The sequence below is a fragment of the Pelophylax lessonae genome, assembly GCF_965119305.1.
Source record: "Pelophylax lessonae genome assembly, chromosome: 3".
Classification (NCBI taxonomy): Eukaryota; Metazoa; Chordata; class Amphibia; order Anura; family Ranidae; genus Pelophylax; species Pelophylax lessonae.
Genome location: NC_138770.1, coordinates 119,116,157 through 119,143,590, shown reverse-complemented (window position 1 = coordinate 119,143,590; position 27,434 = coordinate 119,116,157). Strand labels below are relative to the sequence as shown.

Below are 27,434 nucleotides of genomic sequence, written 5' to 3'. Positions count from 1 at the left end.
TGGCACTCATTTTCCCAATAGCTTAGTTATTGTGGCGAAGCTTCACTTTCTAAATACCCAATCAGGTTCAAAGAAAAAAAAAAATAATTTTGTAAGAACTTACCATAAAATTATATTCTCTGAGTCCTCCGACAGTCGCCGCCCACTCATACAGTCTGCACTCCTGAGGATAAGACCAATACCCAGAAGTGCGGGCTGTATGAGTGGGCGGCGACTGTCAGAGGACGTAAGAGAAAACAGCATTTTTGCTTGCACATTGTGTGATGGAAATCAGCAGAACTGTGCCACATTCACTGCACTTTGGGGTAAATTAGTGCAACTGCTCTCTCAAAGTGCATAGTCTTAACTGGCTTTAGCAAATCAAGACCTTTGTGTCTATAGAAATAACTAAAATTCCCCAGGGGTTCAAAGCATACCACCACTTCCAGAACCCAAACAATCCCCTAAACTACCAGTAAAGTTGCTCATCACAAACAGACCAATAGGAAGGAATGGGTGGAGTGAGTTTTAAGATTACATCTTATTTTAACAGGAAAGTCTATGTTTGCATTTAGAGGATAAGTGCATTCTAAGACAAAGTGCACTTATCCTTTTTTGCCCTGACCAAACCCAACCCTCCCATATATACATACTTTGATGGCAGTGGCCTCCCGCCAGGCAAGTGAGACTTGTGCCGCTGGATCTTAACAGCCATCAGAGGCTGCAGTTGTCAAAATCATGCAAGTATGCATCTGTCAACGGGGAAGGGTCAGTGAGGATTGGTCAAGGCTAGGGGGGGGGGGGGGGGGGGAGACAGTGAACTTTAGCCCCCAACAGGGGCACAGGCAGCAAAAACAGAACTAAAACGGTCCCCCTCTGTCCAAAACTTAAATAGTTTTCCAACATGTATGGAAATCATTTTGGAGAAAGTAAGAACTGGGTAGTAAAGTAAAAAAGACAACATAAAAAAAAAAAAAACTTACCTATGGATCTGATCTTGCCTGCTAGAGCGAACTGGAGCCAGCCCATCTATTTCATCAAAAAATATTATAGACGGCCTCATCACATATGCCTGAAGTCAAAGAAAAACGTAAAACTATTGCAAAGCAAAAACTGGTGTGGCAACAATACACCCTAAAAAACTTTGTAGACGCCAGAGATCTTTCATAACTTCCAACTTCTCTTCACCGCAGAGTTTTACCAAAAGCAAAAAAAATTGAAATAAGGGACTTTATATATGCACCCCCTGAAATCACTGATAAACCATAACAATGATAATAGATAATAGATAAAACATGCGAGTGATTTTATTTGACAAATTGATAAGATAGATTAAAAAGTATTTCTATCAGCATTCTCGAAAGCTCAAACATCTCACAATGGTATTGTGTAAACTATGCATTTCGCGATTACCCCTTTTTCAGGACTGCAGATGTGCTTTCACATGGATTCAAATAATAATCCCAACCCATTTATAACAATTATATTATAAAAACAACAAATATGCCAGTATTCGAGATACCAGAGACTTATGGGGGAAGAGGACCCCCACCCCCCCCCCCCCCTAACACCTGGGAAGAATACCCCACTGCTAGTTTGGCAGAAAGTTTACATTTTTATAGTGTCTGATGGTGCGGCCCATTAGGGAACACAGGGGTGATTTACAGTCGTTATAGAAAAAGAATCACCTCCTTTAAATGAATCACATTTTGTTGCTTTGCAGCCTGAAATGAAGACAGACACAGTCTTTGTTCTTTCCAGTTGTATTTACTAAGTGAGTGCAACTTTTAACATCCAAGTGAAAGATATAACTCCAACATGTCAGGAAAAAAAAAAAAAAAAAAGACTCCCAGTGTCTACTAACTTGGCACAACACAGATTTTCAATGATTTTACCATTGAAGTTTGTCTGGGCTCTGACTAGGCCATTCACCTTTTTTCTCCTTCAACCACTGTGTGGTCATTTTTGCTGTGTGTTTTGGGTCATTGTCGTGTTGGAAGGTAAACCTGCTTTCTATTAACTTTCAGGAAGAGGGCAGCAGATTTTCCACAAGAATTGGGCGGTATTTTTCCGCATCAATATTTCTATTCTGACAAGTGCTCCAGTCCCTGCTGCAGAGAAACACCCCAATAACAGGATATTACTATCTTCGTGCTTTACTGTACAAATGGTGTTATTTGGATGGTGAGATGTATTGGGATTGGACATATCGTTTGGCGATGAGCCCAAGTAATTAAATTTTAGTCTCATCTGACCAGAGCCACCTTTTTCCATGTGACCTCAGAATCTTCAAGATGCGTTTTGCCAAAGCTCAGTGGCTTTTTTGATGCCTCTCTGACCAGTTTCCTCCTGGCTCTTTCATCCAGTTTAGAGCGACATCCTGTTCCAGGGAGGGTCTGTCTTGTAACAAATAACTTCCATTTCCTAATAGACTTCACTGTGCTTCCAGGCATTGATAAAGCATTTGAAGTTTTTTTTTTTATCCATTTCCTGACTTCTGCCTGTCCACAACTATATCCCAAAGATCTTTTGACAGTGCCTTGCCACCCACAGTTGATGGTTTGCTTCAGTTGCACTACCAGTTATTGAAATGTTTTAGGAATGCTCTTTTCATGCTGAGCTAATCAAAATAACAGCAACTGATCACAGTTGAAAGCCAAATGGCTGTGTGAGCCACTGAGAAGATTGGCTACACCAAGAACCAAGAAGAATTTACAAGTCATTTTTAAGAGGGGGATGATCCTTTTTTCAACTGATTCTTTTTTTATACCTTCTTTTTTTTGCCATGTGGGCGTTCTATTTTTCACTTATAGGTTATAAGTTGTAAATACAGTTGGATAGAATAAAAAAACGGTCTTTATTTCAGGCTTCAAAGCAAAATATTAATTTTAAAAAAGGTGGGTGATTCTTTTCTATACCCACTGTGAAGGAAGAGGTGGGGTCTGTATTGGATTCTTCCTGTGTGGCCATCAATTACACAAGAAGTTTGTCTTTAATACTTTATAGTGGTAAGAACTTTATTAGGCATTTATCATCATCTGCCCTTCATCCACCCGCCCCTATTTTTGTGTTTTTTTTTTTTTTCCTTTCTTTGTTACTTAAGCCTTTGTTGTGTTTATATTTTTGTAAGTTTATTTATATATTATAGATTGAAATTCATATAAAAGCACAACCGCAGCCCTAATGTGTGGACTATACATACCATTGTGGGAGGTTTCCAAACTTACCAGAATGCATTCATACACACTCCAATCCACTGCATTTTTATTTTTTTGTAGAATGCATGTTTTATTTATCATTGTTATGGTTCATCAGTGATTCCAGGGGTGCATATTTAAAGTCACTATCTTCCTTTTGGTTTTGGTACTTGTGTCAGATAGGATGATGCCCCCACAGGAATATCAGAACAGCATGTTGTGAATTACACTGCATTCATGTTTGGTTTAGTTTGCAGCACAAGGTTTACCAATAAAAATATTACCACCACTCACTATGGATGTAAAGATTCTACAAAAGAGGACCACTGAGCAAAGACTGTAAATTTGTGTCTCTCTCCTTCCTTTACACAGCTTTTATTCCTGCACAGTGAGTACTGGATGCCACAAAGAATGTTCCTTGATGTGCCTCAGGTGCACCTACATACAAAAGCTATTCACTGTTTGAGGCAATGAAACATCAGCACTACAATATCAGATTTTTACCAGAATACTTAAAAACAAGTAAATTATTTACTTGATCGAACAGAAGCCGCAGTTGACGCTCCGACTCTCCCACCCACTTGCTGAGGCAGTCTGCTCCTTTGCGCATAAAGAAAGAAACCTTCCTGTCACCCTGGCTGCATTCATTAGCCAGAGCTCGTGCCACTAAGGTTTTTCCCGTTCCAGGGGGACCGTAAAATAAACATCCCCTGTAGAGAAATAAAACATCAAAAATTATAACCAATATATTCACAGAACAGGATAAAAGTATTTGGCAAGCTTTAAAAGCATGTCCGGCAAAATTTAAAAAATAAAAATAAAATGCTGTACATATTCTTAAAAAAAAAAAAAACACACACAACAAAATACTGCAAGTATGGAAAATATGTGCTGTCCTGCATAAATCCAGCAAGTCCCCAGTTTCCTGTTTGAGTATCAAAGTGCCTCTGCTGCAATAAAAACCCATTGTCAGCACTGCCCAGGTTCTCTCCTGCTGGACTACAAAAAATACCCAACATCCATAAAACAAGTGGGTTTTTCTTCTGTAGTCCAGCAGGGAAGAACTTAGCAAGACACCAAACACTGCTTGTGTTGATGGTAATGAAAGATGCTAATATCTATTCTCCTTTTAAAGATGCTAATTTTCTGGCCATCAAGCTGATGCTTTGGCATCAAATACAGTCCCAGTAGCTTACCTTGAATCAGCGTAAAAGATCAAGAATTCTGATACTCATTTACAGCAAGCTAATTTAGAGGTCTGACTAGGTACTGAATTTAGACAGCCTAGCATACAGCATTTTCTGAATAAGACCAATAATTGCCAGGCTCAAACTTCCCTTACGATAGGTTCACTTTAAGAATACTTTGATAATTTTTTATTTCCCTTTCTGCATCTCCCTGACAGTTCTTATACCACAACTTGTTCACAAAACTCCCAGCATACATGGATAAAACACGAGAAACCTTGTACAAAAAATAAATAAATAAAATCAGCTTTCTCTGGGAACGTTTAGGAGTCTACTACATGGTTGCTGCAGCAGATAGCTACAAGTCTTGCTGTGCAGAAACAAGCGGTGTGCCAGGATCATAAATGGCTGTATTGAATAATCTGAGTAGCTATTGAGGCTGCTGATTCCATCGGCGTGCAGTAGAGCTGCATGATTCTGGATAAAATGAGAATCAATTTTTTTGCTTAGAATAAAGACGATTCTCGGCTTAACCACTTTACCACCGGAGGATTTTGCTGTCTTATGTCCAGGCAACTTTTTGCGATTCGGCACTGTGCGACTTTAACTGACAATTGAAAAAATAACAATATTTTTCACATTTTTTATATGAAATAACCCCCCCCCCCCCCCCTCCCAAAAAAAAATGTAAAAATCTAATTTTTTTTAAATTTTTGGCCAATTTGTTTTCTGCTACCTATGTTTGGTAAAAAAAATTACAATAAGCGTATTTTGATTGGTTTGCGCAAAAGTTATTGCGTTTACTAAGGGAAAGATTTGTCATTTTTGGTGTTTTTTTTTTTTTTTAATGAAAAATGGCTGCAATCTGCGATTTTATTTGCGGGACTGCGACATTGTGGCGGACAGATCGGACCCTTGACTGACATTTGACACTTTTGGGGGTACCAGTGACATTTCTACAGTAATCAGTGCTATAAATATGCACTGTTACTGTAAAAATGACACTGGCAGGGAAGGGGTTAATTTTATTGGAGAGGGAGGGGTGAATGTATGCCTGGTGCTTACTAACGTGTGTGGGGGGAGGTGACTAAGTGACACAGGGACAGATCGCATGTTCAGCTATGCTGAACCCTGCAATCTGTCTAGTTTGTCACTTAGGAGATCCGCCCGCTCTGTTTACACAAGCAGGCGGATCTCCAGACTCGATTCCCCGACGAAACAGCAGGAGCGAGCATCCGGAGGCGCGCGAGTGCCGCCCACAGGGGGAGGAGTCCAGCGACGTAGTACAGTCGCAGTGACTGGTCGGCAAGTGGTTAAAATCATCTCACAGCATACAAAAAAAAAAAAAATTGGGCAAACTTTACTGTTTAGTTTTTTTAATTAATTGAAGTGCATTTGTCCCCAAATACCTGCTTTTAAAAGACTGCTGCGCAAAAACAGTGTGACATAAAATATTGCAACGACTGCCATTTTTTTCTTTAGGGTCTCTGCTAAAAAAATAATAAACACATATATAATGTTTGGGGGTTCAAATTAATTTTCTAGCAAAAAAAAAATAATTTTTGTCTTACTGTAAAATCCATTTTGCTGATGTTCATTGACGGACACTGCTCTATATCGTCTTGACCCTTGGATTATGCTGCCCCCCTACAGGAGTAAGACATTAGGCGGAAAAAGTATGACTATGCCTATTGGGCAGTTTCAGGAGGTATACTCCCACTTCCAGCTATAGGTCTTCAGTTTTGTAACAAGCCGTGTCAGAAGAACATATAACCCAACTCAGAGGGGCGGGTGCTGTGTCTGTCAATGCACATCAGAGAAAAGAATTTTACGGTAAGACAAAGATCCAGCTCTCTCTTTCGTTCATTGACGGACATAGCTCCTTATCTTCTTGACCCTTGGGACGTCACAAAGCAAAGCAGTGTCAACATGAGGGGTGGGAAGAACACAGCAATAAACATACTTCCCAAAAGGCTAAACGTAGCCAACCAGGTAAAACAGGAGCTCATCTGACAAAAGTACACCCTCAGGGGCCTAATCCTCTCTAACAGCGGCCTGCAGAACCTTGTGGCCAAAGGTGGCCATCTTGCAAACCTGCACCACTGACGCCGGATGACGGAAGGCCCAAGAGGCCGTAAGCATCCACGTAGAATGCGTCCTAACATGAAAAGGAGGATCCTAACCCTTGATGAAATAGGCCTGTACCACCGTCTTCTGCAACCATTTCCAGATAAATTAGGCAGACGCGGCCTGCCCCCTACGGGGTGCATCCGTGAGGACAAACGGGGAATCCGATTTACGGAACTCAGTCACCGCCAGGTACACCCCGATTGCCTGAACCACATCCAAAGAATGTAAGGCAATCTCTTTAGGGTGCTTAGGCTTAAGACACAAAGGCAACACAATGTCTTTATGTAAATGGAAGTCAGAGACGACCTTAGGAAGGATTGACTGGCAGGGACCAAGCCCCACTATCTCCATGAACCAAGTAAGGTGAACGACAAGACAAACGGTCAGCTCCAAAAACCTCCGCGCAGAAGAAAAAAAAAAAACCACCAAGAAGGCTACCTTCTGGGACAACGAAGGCTGAGGAATATCACGAATATATTACAACGGCGGTTACTGAAGAACCGACCGCACCAATTTGGGATCCCACGAGGACAATGGAGACAGCACTGGGGGAGCCAAGTGGTGAACCCCCTGAACAAAGGTGCAAACTACAGAAGCGTAGCCAAGGCCGAACCTGGCCCCTGATGGTACCCGAGGACAGAAGCTGCGCAACACCTCGGAGGAAGCCAAATTCCGAGTCACCGAAAAGGAGCGAAGGGGGGGGGGGGGGACACCAAGAGATTTACATACCCAAAGTACGCTCTTCAAAAGCACTGGTAATCTACCTAGAAGTAGATTTACTAGCTTGCAGCTTTGTGGGAATCACCCATTCAGACAACCCTCTAGCCTTCAGCACCTGGCTTCCGACAGCCAAGCCGTTAAAGCCAGCGACTAAAGCAAGATGGAAAATTGGCTCGAGCTAACAGATCTCCTCTAAGATGAAGTCTCCAGGAAGCATCAATGACCAACCGTATCAGATCTGCGTACCAAGACCAGCAAGGCAAGTCTGGAGCCACTAGGATGGCCGTAATCCCTTCTGCCTCGAGCCTACGCAGGAGTCTTGGCAGAAGTTATTGAAGAAATAAGACAATACCGTCCCCAAAAGAGCCACCAGTGCGTCTGTGGTGTCGGCCAAAGGATCCTGAAACCATTCCACAAACCCAAGTACCTTCCTGTTGAGACGAGATGCCAACAGGACCAACTCAGGAGTTCCCCACCAAAGACAACTCATGAAAACACCTCCAGAGGAAATGTCCAGTATATCGATCAGTAGTCAGTAGTCTGGATTCTTCCAAAGTCTAGACCCCCTGAGCACAATCCGTGACAAAAAACTCTACCCCATTCAGACAGGCTGGCATCTGTGGGGACCACCGTCCAGAACATGGAAGGACGATTTACTCTGTCAAAGCACCGGAGAGCGAAGCCACTGAACCAGGGACCATCACATACCCTGGCTTAACAGGATCAGATTGTCGAGAGACTGTGGATTGATGCTCCACATGACAAGAATCTCTCTTTGCAGAGGTCTCATGTAGACAGATTTTGAACTCATCCCATGGGATGCACACCCTGGCTGAGGCCAAGTCCAGAACAGACCCAGATAGTCCAACTAGGTGGACGGAACAAGAGCTAACACCTGGAAATTTAATTTCCAAACTCCTGCAGAGTCTGCACAGTAATCTCCTGGTTGTCTGTCAGAGCAGTCGGAGACTCTCCTCACAGAAGATCATCCAGATACTCCAATACCGCAATCACCCGCTGGCGCAACAATGCCTACACCTGGGCCAATACTTGTGAAACCCAAGGGGCTGAGATGAGACCTCTCGATAATGCTCCTTTCCCACGGCAAGCGGAGGCAGCGCGAATGACATATACATATATACATATACACATATACATATATCGGAATATGAAAGGTAAGCATCCTTAATATCGATAGAGGCTAGAAGATCACCCTGATATAAGGATACCACTACCGTACGAATTAGGGATAGACCGATATGGTTTTTTCAGGGCCGATACCAATATTTTGGTCACAACGTATCGGTAAATATGGGCCGATATTATGTACATTTAAAGTTTTGAAAAATAGACAATTTTTTACACAAATCTGGTACTAAACATGTTAATTTTTGTTTAATGCTTAACCAGATGCCGCTCGCCGTCATATTACGGCGGAGCGTTGCGCCCATTATCCTGGGCCGCCGTCATATGACGGCGGCACTTTAAGCAGGGCAGGCGCGCGATCGCGTGCGCGCCGCCCTGCACTGCCGGTGTCGGGGTGTCCCCGGGACACCCCCCCCGTCACCGGCAGGGGGGAAACAGCCAATGGGCGTGGCTGTTTCCCACGTGATCGGCTGTGTTCCAATGACACAGCCGATTACAATGGAGGCGCCCACAAGATGACCGCGCATGCGCGATCGGGAGCACGCAGCGCGGTCATGTCGGTGGCACTGTGTTCCGTAGGAACACAGCTGTCACCAGCGGTAGTAAACAGTCACTGACAGTGACTGTTTACTATGTGATCGGCTGTGAATCCATTCACAGCCGATCACAAAATGTAAAGAGCAGTAACTCACTGTTACTAGCTCTTCTCCCCTCATACAGTTTCCAGTGTGAGGAGAGCAGAGCTAGAAATAGTGAGTTACTGCTCTGTACACCTTGTCAAATGTAAAATCACAAAAATAAAATGTCCCCACACAGTCCTCAGCCCCCCCCCCCCCCCCAATTGCACCTGTCACCCAACAGTCACCTCATCAGTGCCCAGAAATTGACACCCATAATGTTCACATTTGAGCTTAGCGATTCTGCCCACGATCCGGAAATCATTGCAAATCGCGGAACGCCTGTGCGTTGCCCGTGATTTGCAATAGCACCCCAAACGCTGTGCGATGTTGCCGCCATTTCCGCCTGCTGAATCGCAGTAACATCGCGCAAACATCGCATGACGCCCAAAAAAAGGTACAAGAGTTTTTGGGGCGTCATGCGTTGTTTGCGTGATGTTACCGCGATTCGGCAGGCGGAAATGGCGGCAACATCGCACAGCGTTTGGGGTGCCATTGCAAATCAGGGGCAACGCACAGGCGTCCCGCGATTTGCAATGATTTCTGGATCGCGGGCAGAATAGCAGTGATTCTGCCCGCGATCGCTACGCTCACATGTGAACGTAGCCTAAAGTTCACCGGTCACCAGAGACTGCCATCAGTACCGCCGTGCACCATCGCCCGTCACCTGTCACCCCATCAGTCGTCACCTGTCACCCCATCAGTCATCGTCACCTGTCACCCCATCAGTCACCTGTCACCCCATCAGTCACCTGTCACCCCATCAGTCACCTGTCACCCCATCAGTCATCGTTACCTGTTTGCCATATACATGCAACCACTTACCGACCGCCTAATGACTATATGCGTCGGCCATTAAAAGCTAAATACTGGGGTTATGGCAGCAGATAGCTGCCATAACCCCGGTATTTTTTTTAAACGGCGGGCGGTCAGCTTTCAGATAAGGGTGGTCCCAGTGGCGGATTCACCGCGGAATTACCCTTATGGTGCAGGGGAAGAGGTGCCCCCCCCCTCACGCCGCGTCCCAGACGTTTTCCCAGCTTACCAGACCCGCCGGCAGCGGGGAAAACTATCCGGTCCCGGACCCTCAGACAGGAAGTCGAGTGAGGGCAAGATGGCCCTCACTCGACTCTATGGTCTTGGAGGACCGGAGCTACGTCAAAAGTTGTTGCCTAGCAACCGATTCAAAGGGCCTTTTTTTTTTTTTTTTTTTTTCTTTAGTGTAGTTGTGAGGTGTGAGGTCTTTTTGACCCCAGATCTCACAATAAAGAGGACCTGTCATGCCTATTTCTATTACAAGGGATGTTTACATTCCTTGTAATAGGAATAAAAATGATCAAAACATCTTTTTTTTTAAACTCTGTAAAAATAAAAAAATAAATAAAATAGGAAAAAAAATAAAAAATTAAAGCGCCCTGTCCCCGTTAGCTCATGCGCAGAAGCAAACGCATACGCAAGTCCCGCCCACATATGTAAACAGTGTTCAAACCATACATGTGAGGTATCTCCGCGATCGTTAGAGCGAGAGCAATAATTTGAGCCCTAGACCTCTAACTAAGCTGGTAACCTGCAGACATTTTTAAAATGTTGCCTATGGGGATTTTAAGTACCAATGTTTGGCGCCATTCTGTGAGCATGCGCAATTTTGAAGCATGACATGTTGGGTATCTAATTACTCGGCGTAACATTATCTTTCACATTATGGAAAAAAAATGGGCTAAATTTACTGTTTTCTTATTTTTTAGTTAAAAAGTGAATTTTTTTCAAAAAATTGCATTTGGAAGACTACTGCGCAAATATGGTGTGATAAAAAATATTGCAACGATCTCCATTTTATTCTCTAGGGTCTCTGCTAAAAAAAATATTTAATGTTTGGGGGTTCTAAGTAGTTTTCTAGCAAAAAAAAATTATTTTAGCTTGTAAACACCAAGTGTCAAAAAAAGGCCCAGTCTTAAAGTGGATAAATGGACAACTTTGTGAAAAGGGCTACTTGGATGTTAGGCGTCTGTATGTGGCTAGGCTGTGTAAAAGTGTTACACATGTGGTATCGCCATACTTAGGAGGAATAGCAGAATGTATTTTGGGGTGCAATTTTTGCTATGTACAAGCTATGTGTTAGAAATATTGCATAAATACAGCTTTGTGTAAAAAAAATGTGTTTTCATTTTCTTTCCACAGTTTCCAAAAACTTGTGGAAAAAAATGACAAGTTCATAAGACTCATTATGCCTCAAAAATTATACGTTGGGCTGTTTCTTTCCAAAATGGGGTCATTTTATGGGGGTTTCCATTGTCCTGGTGCTCCAGGGCCTTCAAAAGTGCGATAGGTTGTCAGGAAATTATGTGTAATTTGTGCTCCTAGAATGCCGGACGGTGCTACTTGGATGTTAGGCCTCTGTATGTGGCCTAAAAGTCTCACACATGTGGTATCGCCATACTCAGGAGGAGTAGTAGAATGTGTTTTGGGGTGTAGTTGCAAGTATACATATGCTGTGAGAGAAATAACCTGTTAATACGTCAATTTCTAAAAAAAAAAAAAAAAAAAAAAAAAAAAAAAATCTTCATTTTGCAAAGAGTTGTGGGAAAAAATTACAACTTCAAAAAAACTCACCATGCCCCTTAATACCTTGGAATGTCTACTTTCCAAAAAGGGGTCATTTGGGGGGTATTTGTACTTTCCTGACTTTTTAGTGTCTCAAGAAATGAGATAGGCCTTCAGTACATCAAGTGTGATCAATTTTCAATGAATAGCACCATAGCTTGTGGACTCTAACCTTCACAAAGACCAATTAATATACACTTATTTGGGTTAATTTTACCAAAGATAAGTAGCAGTATAAATTTGCCAAAATTTGTGAAGAAAAAGTACTCATTTGCTAAATTTTATGACAGAAACAAAGAAAAATGCGTTTTTTCACAATATTTTCAGTCTTTTTTTATTTATAGCACAAAAAATAAAAAACCCAGTAGTGATTAAATACCATCAAAAGAAAGCTCTATTTGTGTGTAAAAAAGGACAAATTTTTTATGGGTACAGTGTTGCATGACTGGGTAATTGTCATTCAAAGTGTGAGAGCGCTGAAAGCTGAAAATCAGTCTGGGCAGGAAGGGGGTGAAAGTGCACTGTAGGCAAGTGGTTAAAGGCTGGCTGGCACCCTGTGGTGGGTGGGTGGCTGGCTGGCACAGGGCCTGTGGGTGTGGGTGGCTGGCACAGGGCCTGTGGGTGGCTGGCACAGGGCCTGTAGGTATGGGTGGCTGGCTGGCACCGGGCTGCTGTGAGTGGGTGTATGGCTGTGATACACTCCCGCGAGACTAGTCCCGACTCAAGAAGAGGCTGTCCAAGGCGAGGGAGGCGGCCTAAGGCAGAATGACGGCACAAAAATAATCAGCAATATCGGCCAGTTCCGGGGCCGATACCGCTATATCGGGGAAAGTGCATATCAGCCTTGCCGATAACCAGTCTATACCTAGTACGAATGGACTCCACTCGAAACATCTGTACCCGCACAAGGCGGTTCAGAGCTTGAGGTCCAAGATTGAACATAGCTTGCATTCCTTCCTGGGACCTGCAAAAATGTTTGACTAAAAACCCATGAAACAAACACTCAAGAATCGGAGACTGGAACAACCACCCTTTGTGGTGTCAAGTTAGGCACTGCCCCGAAGAGACCTTGCAGGCAGTCTACGGATAAACGCAGATTGGAAGGAAAGAACCTCTCTGGAGGAGAAGACCGAAAACTCGATCTTGTAGCCGGACCGAATCAGCTTGAGGACCCACTTATGAATCAGGGAGGTCTTAGGGTCTGAAAGGAAGAGAAGACGTCTTCACCCCCCATCCCAAATATGGGTGATGGCACCCCCTTAAGCAGAAGAGGGCTTGGCTGCAGGTCTGGATGGACCCACTCTCGGTATACCAGACCAGGTCCTCATGGAACCCCCGAAGGAGGTCCTTCCAGGGAGGCTCCAAACAGGCGATTCCACACAAAAGAAAGATCGCAAATGGCCTTCTGGAAAGTCTGGTCTGCAGACCGGTATATTAGCCATATCATGCCCCGAAGGATCATTGCTGCCACGGACAGCCCAGAGACTAAGGGGGCTGCATCCAGAGGCATCACAGAAACTGCAACCCCTTGACCAAATAGTCCGCCAAGTTCGCAAAGGTGGGTGGAACCTGTTCCCCCCTCCAGATCCTGGCGCAAAAGCTTAGCCCACTCAGGACAGTCAGACACCAATGCTATGGTCAACACCGGACTAAGGACCGAACCAGCCACAGTAAACATGTAGCGGACCAAGTCTTGGCTTACCTGTCAAAAGGAACTTATAAAAACCAGATACTCCTCTACCGGAAAAAAAGGTTGCTTTATTCAGCCTGGAGACCTGAGAGTCTACAACAGGTGGGGCTGCCCACGTACTCAGAGACTCAAGGGATACCAGCTATCGAAAGGCTTAGGCACTGCCTTACTGTGTTTAGAACAACTCCACTGATTCGCGACAATTTGTCACAGTAGGCAGAGAAAAAAGGTAATACCTTTGCCACTTTAGAGAATCTGTGGGCCCCAAGGGGACCGGCGCCTCTGACGAAGCAGCGGCTGCATCCCCCATATTTCAAGTTTCCTGCACCGATACAGTCAGTGCATCCACCAGCGCCTTTTCATACGCATGCAGTAAAAAAGGAATTATCCTCACTGTCAGAGAACTCAAAGTGTGTGCACGCAGAGCCAGTAGGGTCGGATTATACTAAGCTCACCCTGAAAACATAAGCAGGGAAGGCCACCAACCTCAGTCACTCAAGGAGACGCCAGCCAAAGGTCCACAAAAGGACCACCTATTAGATCCCGCAAAAAAGCAAGAGGGGTCGCCCTCCATAGAGGACATAGCCCCCTTGAGGGGGGGGACCGCCCCCGTGACACGGACACGCAGGCAGAGTACCTTAGCCCACACTATAATGGCTGCCACACTTCACTAAAAATAAAGCGTTCCCTTGACGTCACCCAGTTCAAGGGAGGCGCTAGGCTGACCATATGGCCCAACAGGTCGCAGGCCGCGGCCTAAATTTCGGTGGATGCCCAGCCGCAATAGCCTGGATTAACAGTCCGGCAGATGCCCAGGAAGAGAGTTGGGAGCCCCAACCAAAAGACCCACTGTGACCGTTTAGAGGGGCTGGGGGGATGGAGGGGAACCCGGGGGTCCAACCATCCCAGGGAAGGGACCATGTTCACCCCAAAAGACCACCAAGGAAGAGGGGGGACACTACTTGCCACACCATTGAACCGGGTGGGCACCACTCCAGGCAGACCACGGCACCATCTTGGAATAGGGGTGCCGTGGGCCAGAGGCACGCTGTGACACAGGTCATGACCAGGGCTATGCGTCCTGGTGAGGAGTTTAACTCGCCAGCCAGTCCCTGTCCAGTGGGGCTATGTCGTGGCCAACCTAGTGCGGAGCCAAGGTCGGGTCACCCTAGCTGGCCAGACTGGGAAGACCGTAAGAATCTAAGATATCCAGTACGTCGCCCAGTCCGGTAGTTGATTGTAGTTCTCACAGGAACCAAATTGATTTCTGTTCCTGTGAGGAACAGAAAAAAAAAAAGAAAAGAAAAAAGTGCCAAGACCAGAGATCCCAGCAAGGAACAAGGTCCTTACTCCTGAAGACCTATAGCAGGAAGTGGGAGTATACCTAGTGGGACAGCCCTATAGACATAGTCAAACTTTTTTCCGCCTAGTGTCCTACTTCTGTAGGGGGCATCATAACCCAAGGGTCAAGAAGATATGGAGCTGTGTCCGTCAATGAACGAAAGAGAAATATTGAATTTAACTTGTAAGCAACAAGTGTTAGAAAAAGGCCTGGTCCTTAAGTAAATAAACTAAAATCATTTGCAGACTAAGTTCATCCCATTGATCTAAAAGAACCAAATGATACAAGGTTTACTTTTAGCTCTGTGTTGAGCAATGTTGTGAAACTTTGCCGGCTGCCTTATTTTATTTTTTTTTTTTTTTTGACAGCTCCGAGTAGAAAATGGCTCTGCACCGGTTACATGAAACGTGGAAATGACAGATTAAGATTATGAGGGGGGTTAAATCGAGATTGTGATTTTTATTTTTAACGAATAATCGTGCAGCTCTAACATGGCGCAATTCGTAGTAGAGTTCTTGACTATGTGCAGCATTTGAACCGGACTTTTTTTTTTACCTAGAAACAAAAAACAGTAGGGAGAGCAGTTTCATAGCTGGTATAAAATTGATTGTGTGACATAGCGCCAACGATGTATAAAGAGCAAAGTGCATGTAAGGTTTTGTCAATGCTGCATGGGCCATCACAACAAACGCATTTCAAAACCCTCCTATGCTATAATTGGTAGCATTTAGCCGATATTACTGACACACAGCTGTGGGACTGTGATAATGAAGCATTAATCAATGCTACCACACAGCTCTCTACAAGACTGCATTGCTTTTAGGTTTAGCATTCATCACCTGCTATGAACCGCCAATCACCAGCAGTTAATGTCAATCTCTCATGAGTTTGCAACTGTAATCTGGGCAGTATGCCAATAGTACTCTGTACACCCCCCTCCACTTGATATGGCTTGCTGGGTCATGTAGTTCCCTTAACAGCAGGCAGATGCACACAAAAATCCGCTCTTCTATAGATAATACACAAATAAATAATGCTTCTGTTAATATTTGTGTTACATGAATAAAAATATTTCCTTAGTATTTGCTACTTTTACTAGGGAAATGCCCTTGACTTTAAATGGTGAACAGTCTTTCATACATATTTTATGTTTTTTTTTTTTTTTTTTCTTTTTTTAAAAGGACGCATTTTGAAATTCTAAAAAGCAGCCAGAGATGAGAAGCTCAGAAATGCATCACTGATCTGTGACATAAAAAACGAGAAAAACAATAACAAACTTTCGTTCCACCAACACACAGTACTACACAACATGGTAAACAGGCTTAGCGGCCAGCTCGGCAAGCACTGAATCTAAAAAAATGGCAGAGCTCGGGATAATGCAAAACTCATCCATACAGCATGTCGCTAAAAGGTCACTGGAGTGGTGGCAGGTTAATCAAAAACAAATTTGCATAGAAAAAATGCTTTAAATCAAGGAGGACACTAACCAAGCCTTAAGCACCTTTACAATGAAGCACTGTGGAGAGGCTCTTCATGGTTCTCATAAAAGCCATAGGGATGAATGCAACGGGACTGACAATAGTGAAGGTAATTCTGTTAGTACTAGTCCTTGGTACTGATACTTTTCACAGAATGGAGAGGAGTAGGCACAGCTGCTCCTGACGCAGTACAAGGTGATGTGACAGAAGAGCTTGCTTTATAATAATGCTTAGCAGCTTATGGGTTATGATAGTGTCAGAGGGGGTTCAGAGTAAATTTTAGAGCCAATGTAAGATTTAGGTGAAAGAGGTTAAGTGGGACCTAACTTCCCCCTCCCTCGGCATGTATTTCTAGGTGATCTTCAAAATACTCACCTGGCATAGCTAATCAAACATTGTCCTGCTGCATTTCACTGTTCCGGTGACATAGCCTGGGTCCTACGCTGCCATCTTGTTCCTTTTCAGCTGGCTGGCTCTTATAGGGTTCCGACTGGCAGCTATGGATGATGTGCCAGGCCTGCCCTCTGATCCTCTAGTATGGGATTTGTGGTGTGCACAGAGCAGTGTATATGACCAAAAACAAACATAAGCGAGAGGGATAAGGCGAGGTCTGGAAACTCTCAAAACGTGGCAGAAAAAATAGTAAAACAATTGATAAAAAATAGATTACAGGGCCATTAAAATGGTTCTACAGCCTGAACATTTTTTTTTTTTTTACAATCATGTACTCTTTGCATGAAGGTAAATAATTTGGGCATCAGCATCCGCCTCCCCCTTATTACTTACCCGAGTCCTCATTTTATCCAGCACTGTGCACATCTGCGGCTATTCTCGCCCATCACTTCCGGGTCTTGCTGGCTTTGCTGGGGCAACAGGGGCCATTGGCTCCCAGTGCTGTCAATCAAAGCCAGTGACGAGGGAGCAGGGGCTGGGCCGAGTCCTGCTGACACAGCAGCAGGGCTCTGGAGCGAGCATACACTGGACAGAGGAGGAGCCAGGAGCGCTGGTGGGGAGATCCGAGAAGGAGAGGAGGTTTGCAGCCGCTCAGTGCAATTCCACTGTACAGAGCAGGTAAGTATAGAGAGGTTGAGGATACTGTTAAGTACCACTGTATGCTTCCCCTTTAAATATAAAGTGAATCTTGTACCTAAAAGGCAAGGTCCACTATTTTTAGCTTTGCCCCCCACCCCCCCCACCACCACCCAATTATTCAAACAAAAAACAACAAAGCTTAAGCTACAGTATATAAAACATTTTTCTTGGTTTATGACACTTTAAACTGATATTAAAGCTTCGGCTTTTTTATGAATAAAACATGTCATACTTACCTGATCTGTGCACTGTTTTACGCGTTGTTCCGTGAGAATTACCTACCCCGTGAAAAAAACCTACCCTCGTCACTTCCGGTGCATGGCAGTGTGTGTAATGCGGCGGTTACATTAAAACAGCTGTGCTGCAATATGAGTCATCTCCACTCCTATCCCTGTCACTTCCCTGATCTCTGCTAGTAAATATAAAAGTGGCGGCGGGTGTATGAAAAGATAAATCACGGTGCCGAGAGCCACTTTTATATTTACTAGCCAAGATCAGGGTAGTGACAGGGATAGGAGCGGAGATGACTCATATTGCAGCACAGCTGTTTTAATGTAACCGCCGCGTGGGTAGGTTTTTTTCACTGAACACCGTGATCAATTCATACTAGTGCGCATGCGCGCTAGTCAGCTCCTCAGCTGTTCCATTACATATCCGGGGCTGTGAGCATGCGCACTTCTGCGCTGCTCAGCTGTTCCTGGCAGAAGTGACGAGGGTAGGTTTTTCTCACGGAGTAAGTAATTCTCACAGAACACACAGAGCAGGCCCAATCTTCTTCTGGGGTCCCCCACCAGCGTTCCTAGCTCCTCCCCCCTGCCCCCATAGCAAGCCGCTTGCTATGAGGGCACTCGTGCACGCTGGCTCCTGAGCCACCCTGTCTGCGTCTATTGAAATAGACAGCAGGGCTCAGCCCCTACCCCTGCGCCATATGATTTGAATGACAGGCGTGAGAGCTAATGGCTCCTGCTTCTATCAATCTGCCCAGTGAGGGACAGAGCCGGTGCTCTTGTGCACATCAGCGGATCAAGATCAGGCTCAGGTGTGTATAAGGGCGTTGGGGGGAATACACTGCAAGAAAAGGTAAAAAAAAAAAAACTTCGAGACTTTTACCTTATAGTAAATCCAGTCTTAACAAAAAGACAAACGGTAGTGCTAATAATGCAGATTGGATTATTTTATTGCAAGACAACCACCCAACATATAAAAAGTTTAAGAAGATCATGAGGTCCTTCTGAATGATGTAGAAATGCTGTCTAGTAAGAGGTGGGTTCCAATATCTTTATTGAGAGAAGGGCTTTATAATCAGCCATCTGTTACGCAAGCAGCTAATCCATGCAATGTGGAGAAATGACTGAGCTGTCACACGTGCCCTCTCCCCGGCTGATCACATCTTGGTGAAACGCAACAGCTGCCTCCAGGAGATTTAACCCTCTCCCAATGGGGGCATTATGCCTGTTTGAATAAACCTCTTATAACTGTGTGACACCAGAATAAGCCTGTATTTATACCAGTCTTCATAAATGTAACTAGAGGAATAAGGTTCTTTCTGTGAGAGAACAGCACCCTCTACAGAAAGCACCTAAAACCAATCCCTCTAAACAAGACATACAGAATCATATACACACAACTTCTTTAGAAAGACTTCATTAGTGACCCTCTCACTGGGTAATTTTTAGTCAAGAGGTCACCAATTAAAGTGTTTTTAGACTTGTCTATTTTGAGGCTGAAGCTTTTCAGTGCTCCCATTAGTTGTAGTTATTCCTGCTGGTTCATACATCACTACAAGACATACGAACCAGAGGAAGGAACCACAGCAACAAATCAGCGGAGGTAGGAAGTAATCTACTCATCTAACAAATTAATACATGCAGTGGCTGGGGAGCTGCAGTGCCTTTACAAAACGCGGTGAAGGCAAATCTATAAACTCTTCTTTTACTATTGTCCATTTGGCTGAATGTGACCCTGAGCGGACAGGAAACTGCTAAACAGCAAAAGGCACAATGTTTTAAAAACTTTATTGCCTTTACAAGGAACACCTGTTTTTTTTTTTTGAAGCAAAAAAGTAATTTGCTTAACGCAAATTGTACCAAAAATGTGTTTTCATGCATAATGTGCAAGGGCTGCAAATACTTTCTTATTCAATTAGTCGGCTAAAAGTATTGTTTGAATTAGATAAAAAAAAAAAAAATGGCAAATTAGGCTTTTTATTTGCAGGTGACATTCTTTGAGGCATTTAAGGTAAAATGCTGACATGCCTTTGAAGACTTTGGATGCACACGTAATTTCGCAGTCCCTTTGTCAGCACCCTCGGTCATTTTCATAATGCGTTTTTTTGCAGGTGGAGGAAAAAAAAAAAAAAAACAGTAAAGGTATAAGTAAAGGCAAAAACTTTAAAGTTATGGATAGTGTTCTGTTGAGGTTTTTATTGCTGTGTCCCAGTCAGGGAGATTCACCCTCTATTTGTCCCGTGTACCATTATCATTGAAAGTGAAAGTAAAAGAAAATCCTTAATTTTGGGTTGTCCCTAGAAAATAAAAAGGGAAATCTTCCCCCAGGGACACTAGTTCTGGTAAATAGGCTGTCCCAAAAAGTTCCATTTGCAGGGATTTCCTTACACTTCCTGTTTTGGCTGTAGGAGAGGAAGTGAAGGTGTACTTCTCCAAAAGGACACAGACGGCAAAAAATAAACTGACAGTTTATGACCCTCCCTCACTCCATCCAAAATGAAAAAAAAAAAAAATTTGGCCTATAGTTCTAATTTAGAATGTAAAGTTTTAAAAAAAAATGGTTCTTTAATATCTTTATGGTGCGGTAACTATAAAAACACCCAGCTATATAATTAGGGAACAAAATATCTAATCCACTCTCAGATTGAGAAGATTATTTATATATATATATACACACACACACACATATACATACACACACACATATACATATATATATATATATACACACACACACACACACACACACACACACACACATACACATATATATATATATATATATATACACACCCATACATACATACATACATACATACAGGTCCCTCTCAAAAAATTAGCATATTGTGATAAAGTTCATTATTTTCTGTAATGTACTGATAAACATTAGACTTTCATATATTTTAGATTCATTACACACAACTGAAGTAGTGCAAGCCTTTTATTGTTTTAATATTGATGATTTTGGCATACAGCTCATGAAAACCCAAAATTCCTATCTCAAAAAATTAGCATATTTCATCCGACCAATAAAAGAAAAGTGTTTTTAATACAAAAAAAGTCAACCTTCAAAAAATTATGTTCAGTTATGCACTCAATACTTGGTCGGGAATCCTTTTGCAGAAATGACTGCTTCAATGCGGCGTGGCATGGAGGCAATCAGCCTGTGGCACTGCTGAGGTGTTATGGAGGCCCAGGATGTTTCGATAGTGGCCTTGAGCTCATCCAGAGTGTTGGGTCTTGCATCTCAACTTTCTCTTCACAACATCCCACAGATTCTCTATGGGGTTCAGGTCAGGAGAGTTGGCAGGCCAATTGAGCACAGCAATACCATGGTCAGTAAACCATTTACCAATGTTTTGGCACTGTGAGCAGGTGCCAGGTCGTGCTGAAAAATGAAATCATCTCCATAAAGCTTTTCAGCAGATGGAAGCATGAAGTGCTCCAAAATCTCCTGATAGCTAGCTGCATTGACCCTGCCCTTGATAAAACACAGTGGACCAACACCAGCAGCTGACATGGCACCCCAGACCATCACTGACTGTGGGTACTTGACACTGGACTTCAGGCATTTTGGCATTTCCCTCTCCCCAGTCTTCCTCAGGTTCCGGTCACCTCTTCTCATTGTGCAGCATTTTCTGCCACACTTTTTCCTTCCCACAGACTTCCCACTGAGGTGCCTTCATACCAGCACCCTGGGAACAGCCTATTCGTTCAGAAATTTATCTGTGCCTTAACCTCTTGCTTGAGGGTGTCAATGATGGCCTTCTGGACAGCAGTCAGGTCGGCAGTCTTACCAATGATTGCGGTTTTGAGTAATGAACCAGGCTGGGAGTTTTTAAAAGCCTCAAGAATCTTTTGCAGGTGTTTAGGAGTTAATTAGTTGATTCAGATGATTAGGTTAATAGCTCGTTTAGAGAACCTTTTCATGATATGCTAATTTTTCGAGATAGGAATTTTGGGTTTTCATGAGCTGTATGCCAAAATCATCAATATTAAAACAATAAAAGGCTTGCACTACTTCAGTTGTGTGTAATGAATCTAAAATATATGAAAGTCTAATGTTTATCAGTACATTACAGAAAATAATGAACTTTATCACAATATGCTAATTTTTTGAGAGGGACACACACACATATATATATATATATATATATATATATATATATATATATATATATACATACATACACACAATATATATATATATATATATATATACATACACACACACACACACATATATACACACATATATATATATATATATATATATATATATATATATATATATATATATTTATATTCAGACAGGACTGTAATATTAAGCAGGACAGAGTCCCTTGTCATAGGCAGGTAGCTTGATACAAGCTACATGCACCTGCTCTCACTAAACCCAGCCATATATGGCACGAATTTCTATCCAACCATGATCAGTGTTGATGGGGGGGGGGGGGGATCTCTTTCATGGAGCTACTATTGTTCTATCAGCAGGGGAGTGCAGGGAGCCATTCTGGGCAGGAGAACACAGTGATTATTGCTAGTGGTAAGAACAGCACTCCATGGAGCACATGGAGAGTCCAGTGAAACCACTTGCAGTCCATTGAAACCACTTCCTTTCTTTGCCTTTGAATGAGGCTGTAATATTTTCCATTGAAGGCATTTTGGCAAACCACAACGAAAATGTAGGAGATTCCTGCTTCCAAAGTGCGGATATACATGCCCTGGCAGCATTTAGCAGATGTACCCACATAGAGCTCGGAGTGGTGCAGAAAGTGTTTGGCTGGTTCCATGCCCAAATTAAAGTCAGTAAGCTGTTTGTCTCCCTGACTTGAGACCAGAAAGCTTCAAATTCCTTACACATCCAGAAAACATGGAGGATGGTGCCCTCTGAACCTTTGCATCTCCAATATGTACCCACTGCCTCAGGAAAGATTTCTCAGTAATGTTGAGTAATATCTCTGTTAGGCTGTCTGGGACTCTACTGAAAAGATTTGCCTTAACTTCCCATCATGGTGAAAGGGCGCTATAGGGACAGAAGTGATGCAAAATCTCTCCAATGTGGAAACAGGCTGCAACTACAAGACACACTATTTATGTTAATGTTGTGCCTTGCCATTGCTCTAACAAAGTGTTCCTTTATTGAAAAGTTTGGCATAGGTATAGGGTACATAGGGATTAATGAGAAATACAATAGGAAGGAAAACATGTCCAATCATGATCATGCAACATATGAAATGAGCAGTAATTCACTATGCTTTATATATAAAATAGAACATAAAAACAGCCAACCTAATCACTGGATTAAAGGGCGCAGTCGTGGCTAAACCCAGCAGAACATGTAACCACAATAGGAGGCCTCTAACTGAGCCAGCCATGGCTATCAAACCTTCTCGAAGTTCCATGGACAATGCTGATTAATACAAGTCCTCACATATTGGGAAGAACCTGATCAATAGCTTTTTCCCCATGAATATGCGGCTAGAAGGGAGGAAGCCTTCCATTTAAGAATAACTTTTCTTTCTTTCTTGGCGTAATGAAGTAAATAAGAGATTAATACAGGGAGTGCAGAATTATTAGGCAAATGAGTATTTTTGAGGATTAATTTTATTATTGAACAACCACCATGTTCTCAATGAACCCAAAAATCTCATTAATATCAAAGCTGACTATTTTTGGAAGTAGTTTTTAGTTTTAGCTATTTTAGGGGGATATCTGTGTGTGCAGGTGACTATTACTGTGCATAATTAGGCAACTTAACAAAAATCAAATATACAGTATACCCATTTCAATTATTTTTTTTACCAGTGAAACCAATATAACATCTCAACATTCACAAATATACATTTCTGACATTCAAAAACAAATCAGTGACCAATATAGCCACCTTTCTTTGCAAGGACACTCAAAAGCCTGCCATCCATGGATTCTGTCAGTGTTTTGATCTGTTCACCATCAACATTGCGTGCAGCAGCAACCACAGCCTCCCAGACACTGTTCAGAGAGGTGTACTGTTTTCCCTCCTTGTAAATCTCACATTTGATGATGGACCACAGGTTCTCAATGGGGTTCAGATCAGGTGAACAAGGAGGCCATGTCATTAGCTTTTCTTCTTTTATACCCTTTCTTGCCAGCCACGCTGTGGAGTACTTGGACGCGCGTGATGGAGCATTGTCCTGCATGAAAATCATGTTTTTCTTGAAGGATGCAGACTTATTCCTGTACCACTGTTTGAAGAAGGTGTCTTCCAGAAACTGGCAGTAGGACTGGGAATTGAGCTTGACTCCATCCTCAACCCGAAAAGGCCCCACAAGCTCATCTTTGATGATACCAGCCCAAACCAGTACTCCACCTCCACCTTGCTGGCGTCTGAGTCGGACTGGAGCTCTCTGCCCTTTACCAATCCAGCCACGGGCCCATCCATCTGGCCCATCAAGACTCACTCATTTCATCAGTCCATAAAACCTTTGAAAAATCAGTCTTGAGATATTTCTTGGCCCAGTCTTGACATTTCAGCTTGTGTGTCTTGTTCAGTGGTGGTCGTCTTTCAGCCTTTCTTACCTTGGCCACGTCTCTAAGTATTGCACACCTTGTGCTTTTGGGCACTCCAGTGATGTTGCAGCTCTGAAATATGGCCAAACTGGTGGCAAGTGGCATCTTGGCAGCTGCACGCTTGACTTTTCTCAGTTCATGGGCTGTTATTTTGCGCCTTGGTTTTTCCACACGCTTCTTGCGACCCTGTTGACTATTTTGAATGAAATGCTTGATTGTTCGATGATCACACTTCAGAAGCTTTGCAATTTTAAGAGTGCTGCATCCCTCTGCAAGATATCTCACTATTTTTGACTTTTCTGAGCCTGTCAAGTCCTCCTTTTGACCCATTTTGCCCAAGGAAAGGAAGTTGTCTAATAATTATGCACACCTGATATAGGGTGTTGATGTCATTAGACCACACCCCTTCTCATTACAGAGATGCACATCACCTAATATGCTTAATTGGTAGTAGGCTTTCGAGCCTATACAGCTTGGAGTAAGACAACATGCATAAAGAGGATGATGTGGTCAAAATACTCATTTGCCTAATAATTCTGCACTCCCTGTAGTTTAGTACATCGTGATCATCATCCGGAATATAGAGCAACGCTTGTTCCCGGGAAACCGGAAGGGTCAACTGAAGACAGTGGTTGACCACTGCAAAACACATCTACCCAAAATCTGGCAATTTGCAGGCAAGACCAGAACGTGTGATAGAATGTACCAAACCACCAACCGACACCAAGGACAATCAGGAGTCCTTTCTGGATATACAGGTCCTTTTCAAAAAATTTGCATATTGTGATAAAGTTCATTATTTTCTGTAATGTACTGATAAACATTAGACTTTCATATATTTTAGATTCATTACACACAACTGAAGTAGTGCAAGCCTTTTATTGTTTAAATATTGAAGATTTTGGCATACAGCTCATGAAAACCCAAAATTCCTATCAAAAAATTAGCATATCATGAAAAGGTTCTCTAAACTAGCTATTAACCTAATCATCTGAATCAACTAATTAACTCTAAACACCTGCAAAAGATTCCTAAGGCTTTTAAAAACTCCCAGCCTGGTTCATTACTCAAAACCGCAATCATGGGTAAGACTGCCGACCTGACTGCTATCCAGAAGGCCATCATTGACACCATCAAGCAAGAGGGTAAGACACAGAAATAAATTTCTGAACGAATAGGCTGTTCCCAGAGTGCTGTATCAAGGCACCTCAGTGGGAAGTCTGTGGGAAGGAAAAAGTGTGGCAGAAAACGCTGCACAACGAGAAGAGGTGACCGGACCCTGAGGAAGATTGTGGAGAAGGACCGATTCCAGACCTTGGGGGACCTGCGGAAGCAGTGGACTGAGTCTGGAGTAGAAACATCTAGACCACCGTGTACAGGCGTGTGCAGGAAAACTAAATTTTTGTAAAATCTTACCGTAAAATTCCTTTCTCTGAGTCCTCTGACAGTCGCCGCCCACTCACAAGTCTTCACCAATGGGTATTGACCTTTGCTCCGCAGGAGTAGCTAGGCAACAAGAATTGTTAATAACAAAAGCTTTTAGCATAGACACACCCCTAGGGGCTGTCCCCTCAGTCAATACCTCCCTGCACCAGCATTCCCAACTCAGTTTGGTAGCATAGCAGTAAGAGTACACAAAAACCCCAAAAGAGGGGCGGCGACTGTCGGAGGACTCAAAGGAATTTTACGGTAAGATTTTACAAAAATTCCGTTTTCTCTTACGTCCTCCAGTCGCCACCCACTCACAAGTCTTCACCAATGGGATGTCCCAAAGCAGTGTAGACATGAGGGGTGGGAGACAACCGTAGAAAAGGCAACGCAGTACCCACATCAGAGAAAGGAACCTTACCATAGTAAGAGAACCAACTGGGCAACAGGAAAACGTGCTCAACAGGAGCAACAACCCAGGAAAACAAGTAACCCAGGGGTAAAACACCCCAATAACCAAGGGCCCAAAAAAACAAGGGTCCCTAAGAAACTGCCGCACTGAGAACTTTACGGCCAAAGGAGGCATCGGCCGATGCCTGAACATCCTTATAAAATTGAGAAGGTGTGAACGGACGACCAAGTCGCCGCCTTACACACCTGGGCCACAGAAGCCTGATGACGGTAAGCCCAAGACGTACTCAAAGATCTGGTAGAGTGCGCCTTCACAGGGAAGGGAGGAACCTTCCCCTTCTAGGCATAGGCTTGCTCAATGGTCTGTCTGATCCATTTGGCGATGGTCGCAGCCGACGCCGCCATGCCCTTCCGAGGTCCCTCAGGAAGGACAAAGAGGGAATCCGACTTGCGAAAGGATTTAGTGGACGACAGGTAAACCCTGATAGCCCGAACAACATCCAAAGAATGCAAGGCAACCTCCTTCGGATGCTTAGGCTTCGCACAGAGCGAAGGCAAGACAATGTCTTCATTAAGGTGAAACTCCCGAGATCCTTTTCGGAAGAAAGGATGGGTTAGGTCGCAAGACCACCTTATCCTTGTGAATCACCAGGTAGGGAGAGCCGCAGGACAAAGCCGCCAGCTCCGACACCCTGCGAGCCGAAGTGATCGCCACCAAAAAGGCAACCTTTTTGGACAACAGAGACAAGGAGATCTCCCTGATCTTTTCAAAGGGAGCCTGTTGTAACACGGACAGAACTAAGTTCAAGTCCCATGGAGGCAAAGGTTCCCTCCTAGGAGGGGCCAAATGTCGCACCCCCTGAACAAAGGTGCTAATCAATGAATTAGACGCCACAGGGCGTTGAAAGAACGGCCAGCGCAGAAATCTGACCCTTAATCGTGGCCAACGCCAAACGCTGGTCCACTCCAGTTTGGAGGAAAGCCAACACTCTCGACACCGAGTATGAGCAAGGGGGAATACCCCCTGGACTCACACCAGGCAAAGTATGCTTTCCAAGTACGGTAGTAAATTTTTCCTGAAGAGGCTTTTCTAGCCTTGATCAAAGTGGGAATGACCTCAGGGGAGAGACCTCTATCCTTCAGGACCTGGCTTTCAACAGCCAGGCCGTTAAAGCCAGTGACTGTAAAGCAGGATGGAATATCGGCCCTTGAGGCAGAAGGTCTTCCCGAAACGGCAGGCGCAACGGAGCGTCGACTGCCAGATTTACGAGGTCTGCGTACCAAGACCGGCGAGGCCAGTCCGGTGCTACCAGAATCACCGCATGCTGTTCCGAGGCTAATCTGCGAAGCAGCCTGGACAGTAGTTGAATCGGGGGAAAGGCATACATCAGACGATACGGATGCCAGGGCGCCACTAACGCGTCTGAGGCGTCCGCCCGAGGATCGCACGTTCTTGCCACGAACCTTTCCCCCTTTTTGTTTAGACCAGACGCGAACAGGTCCACATCTGGAGAACCCCACTTCGCGCACAACATCTGGAAGACATCCGGGTGAAGGGACCATTCCCCCTGGTCCAG

General features: G+C 43.8%; 1 protein-coding gene across 4 annotated transcripts in view; it reads right to left on the bottom strand.

Annotated features, from left to right (window-relative positions):
• ATAD2B (ATPase family AAA domain containing 2B) overlaps positions 1 to 27,434 on the bottom strand; it is a 346,270-nt gene that overhangs the window by 204,893 nt on the left and 113,943 nt on the right. For all 4 annotated transcript variants that reach the window (XM_082251749.1, XM_082251750.1, XM_082251751.1 and 1 more), the window contains exons 12-13: positions 3,712 to 3,886; positions 963 to 1,051 (exon numbers count right to left, since the gene is read on the bottom strand). In XM_082251749.1, coding sequence (XP_082107875.1) covers positions 963 to 1,051; positions 3,712 to 3,886 — 264 coding nt within the window. The remainder of the gene's footprint in view (positions 1 to 962; positions 1,052 to 3,711; positions 3,887 to 27,434) is intronic.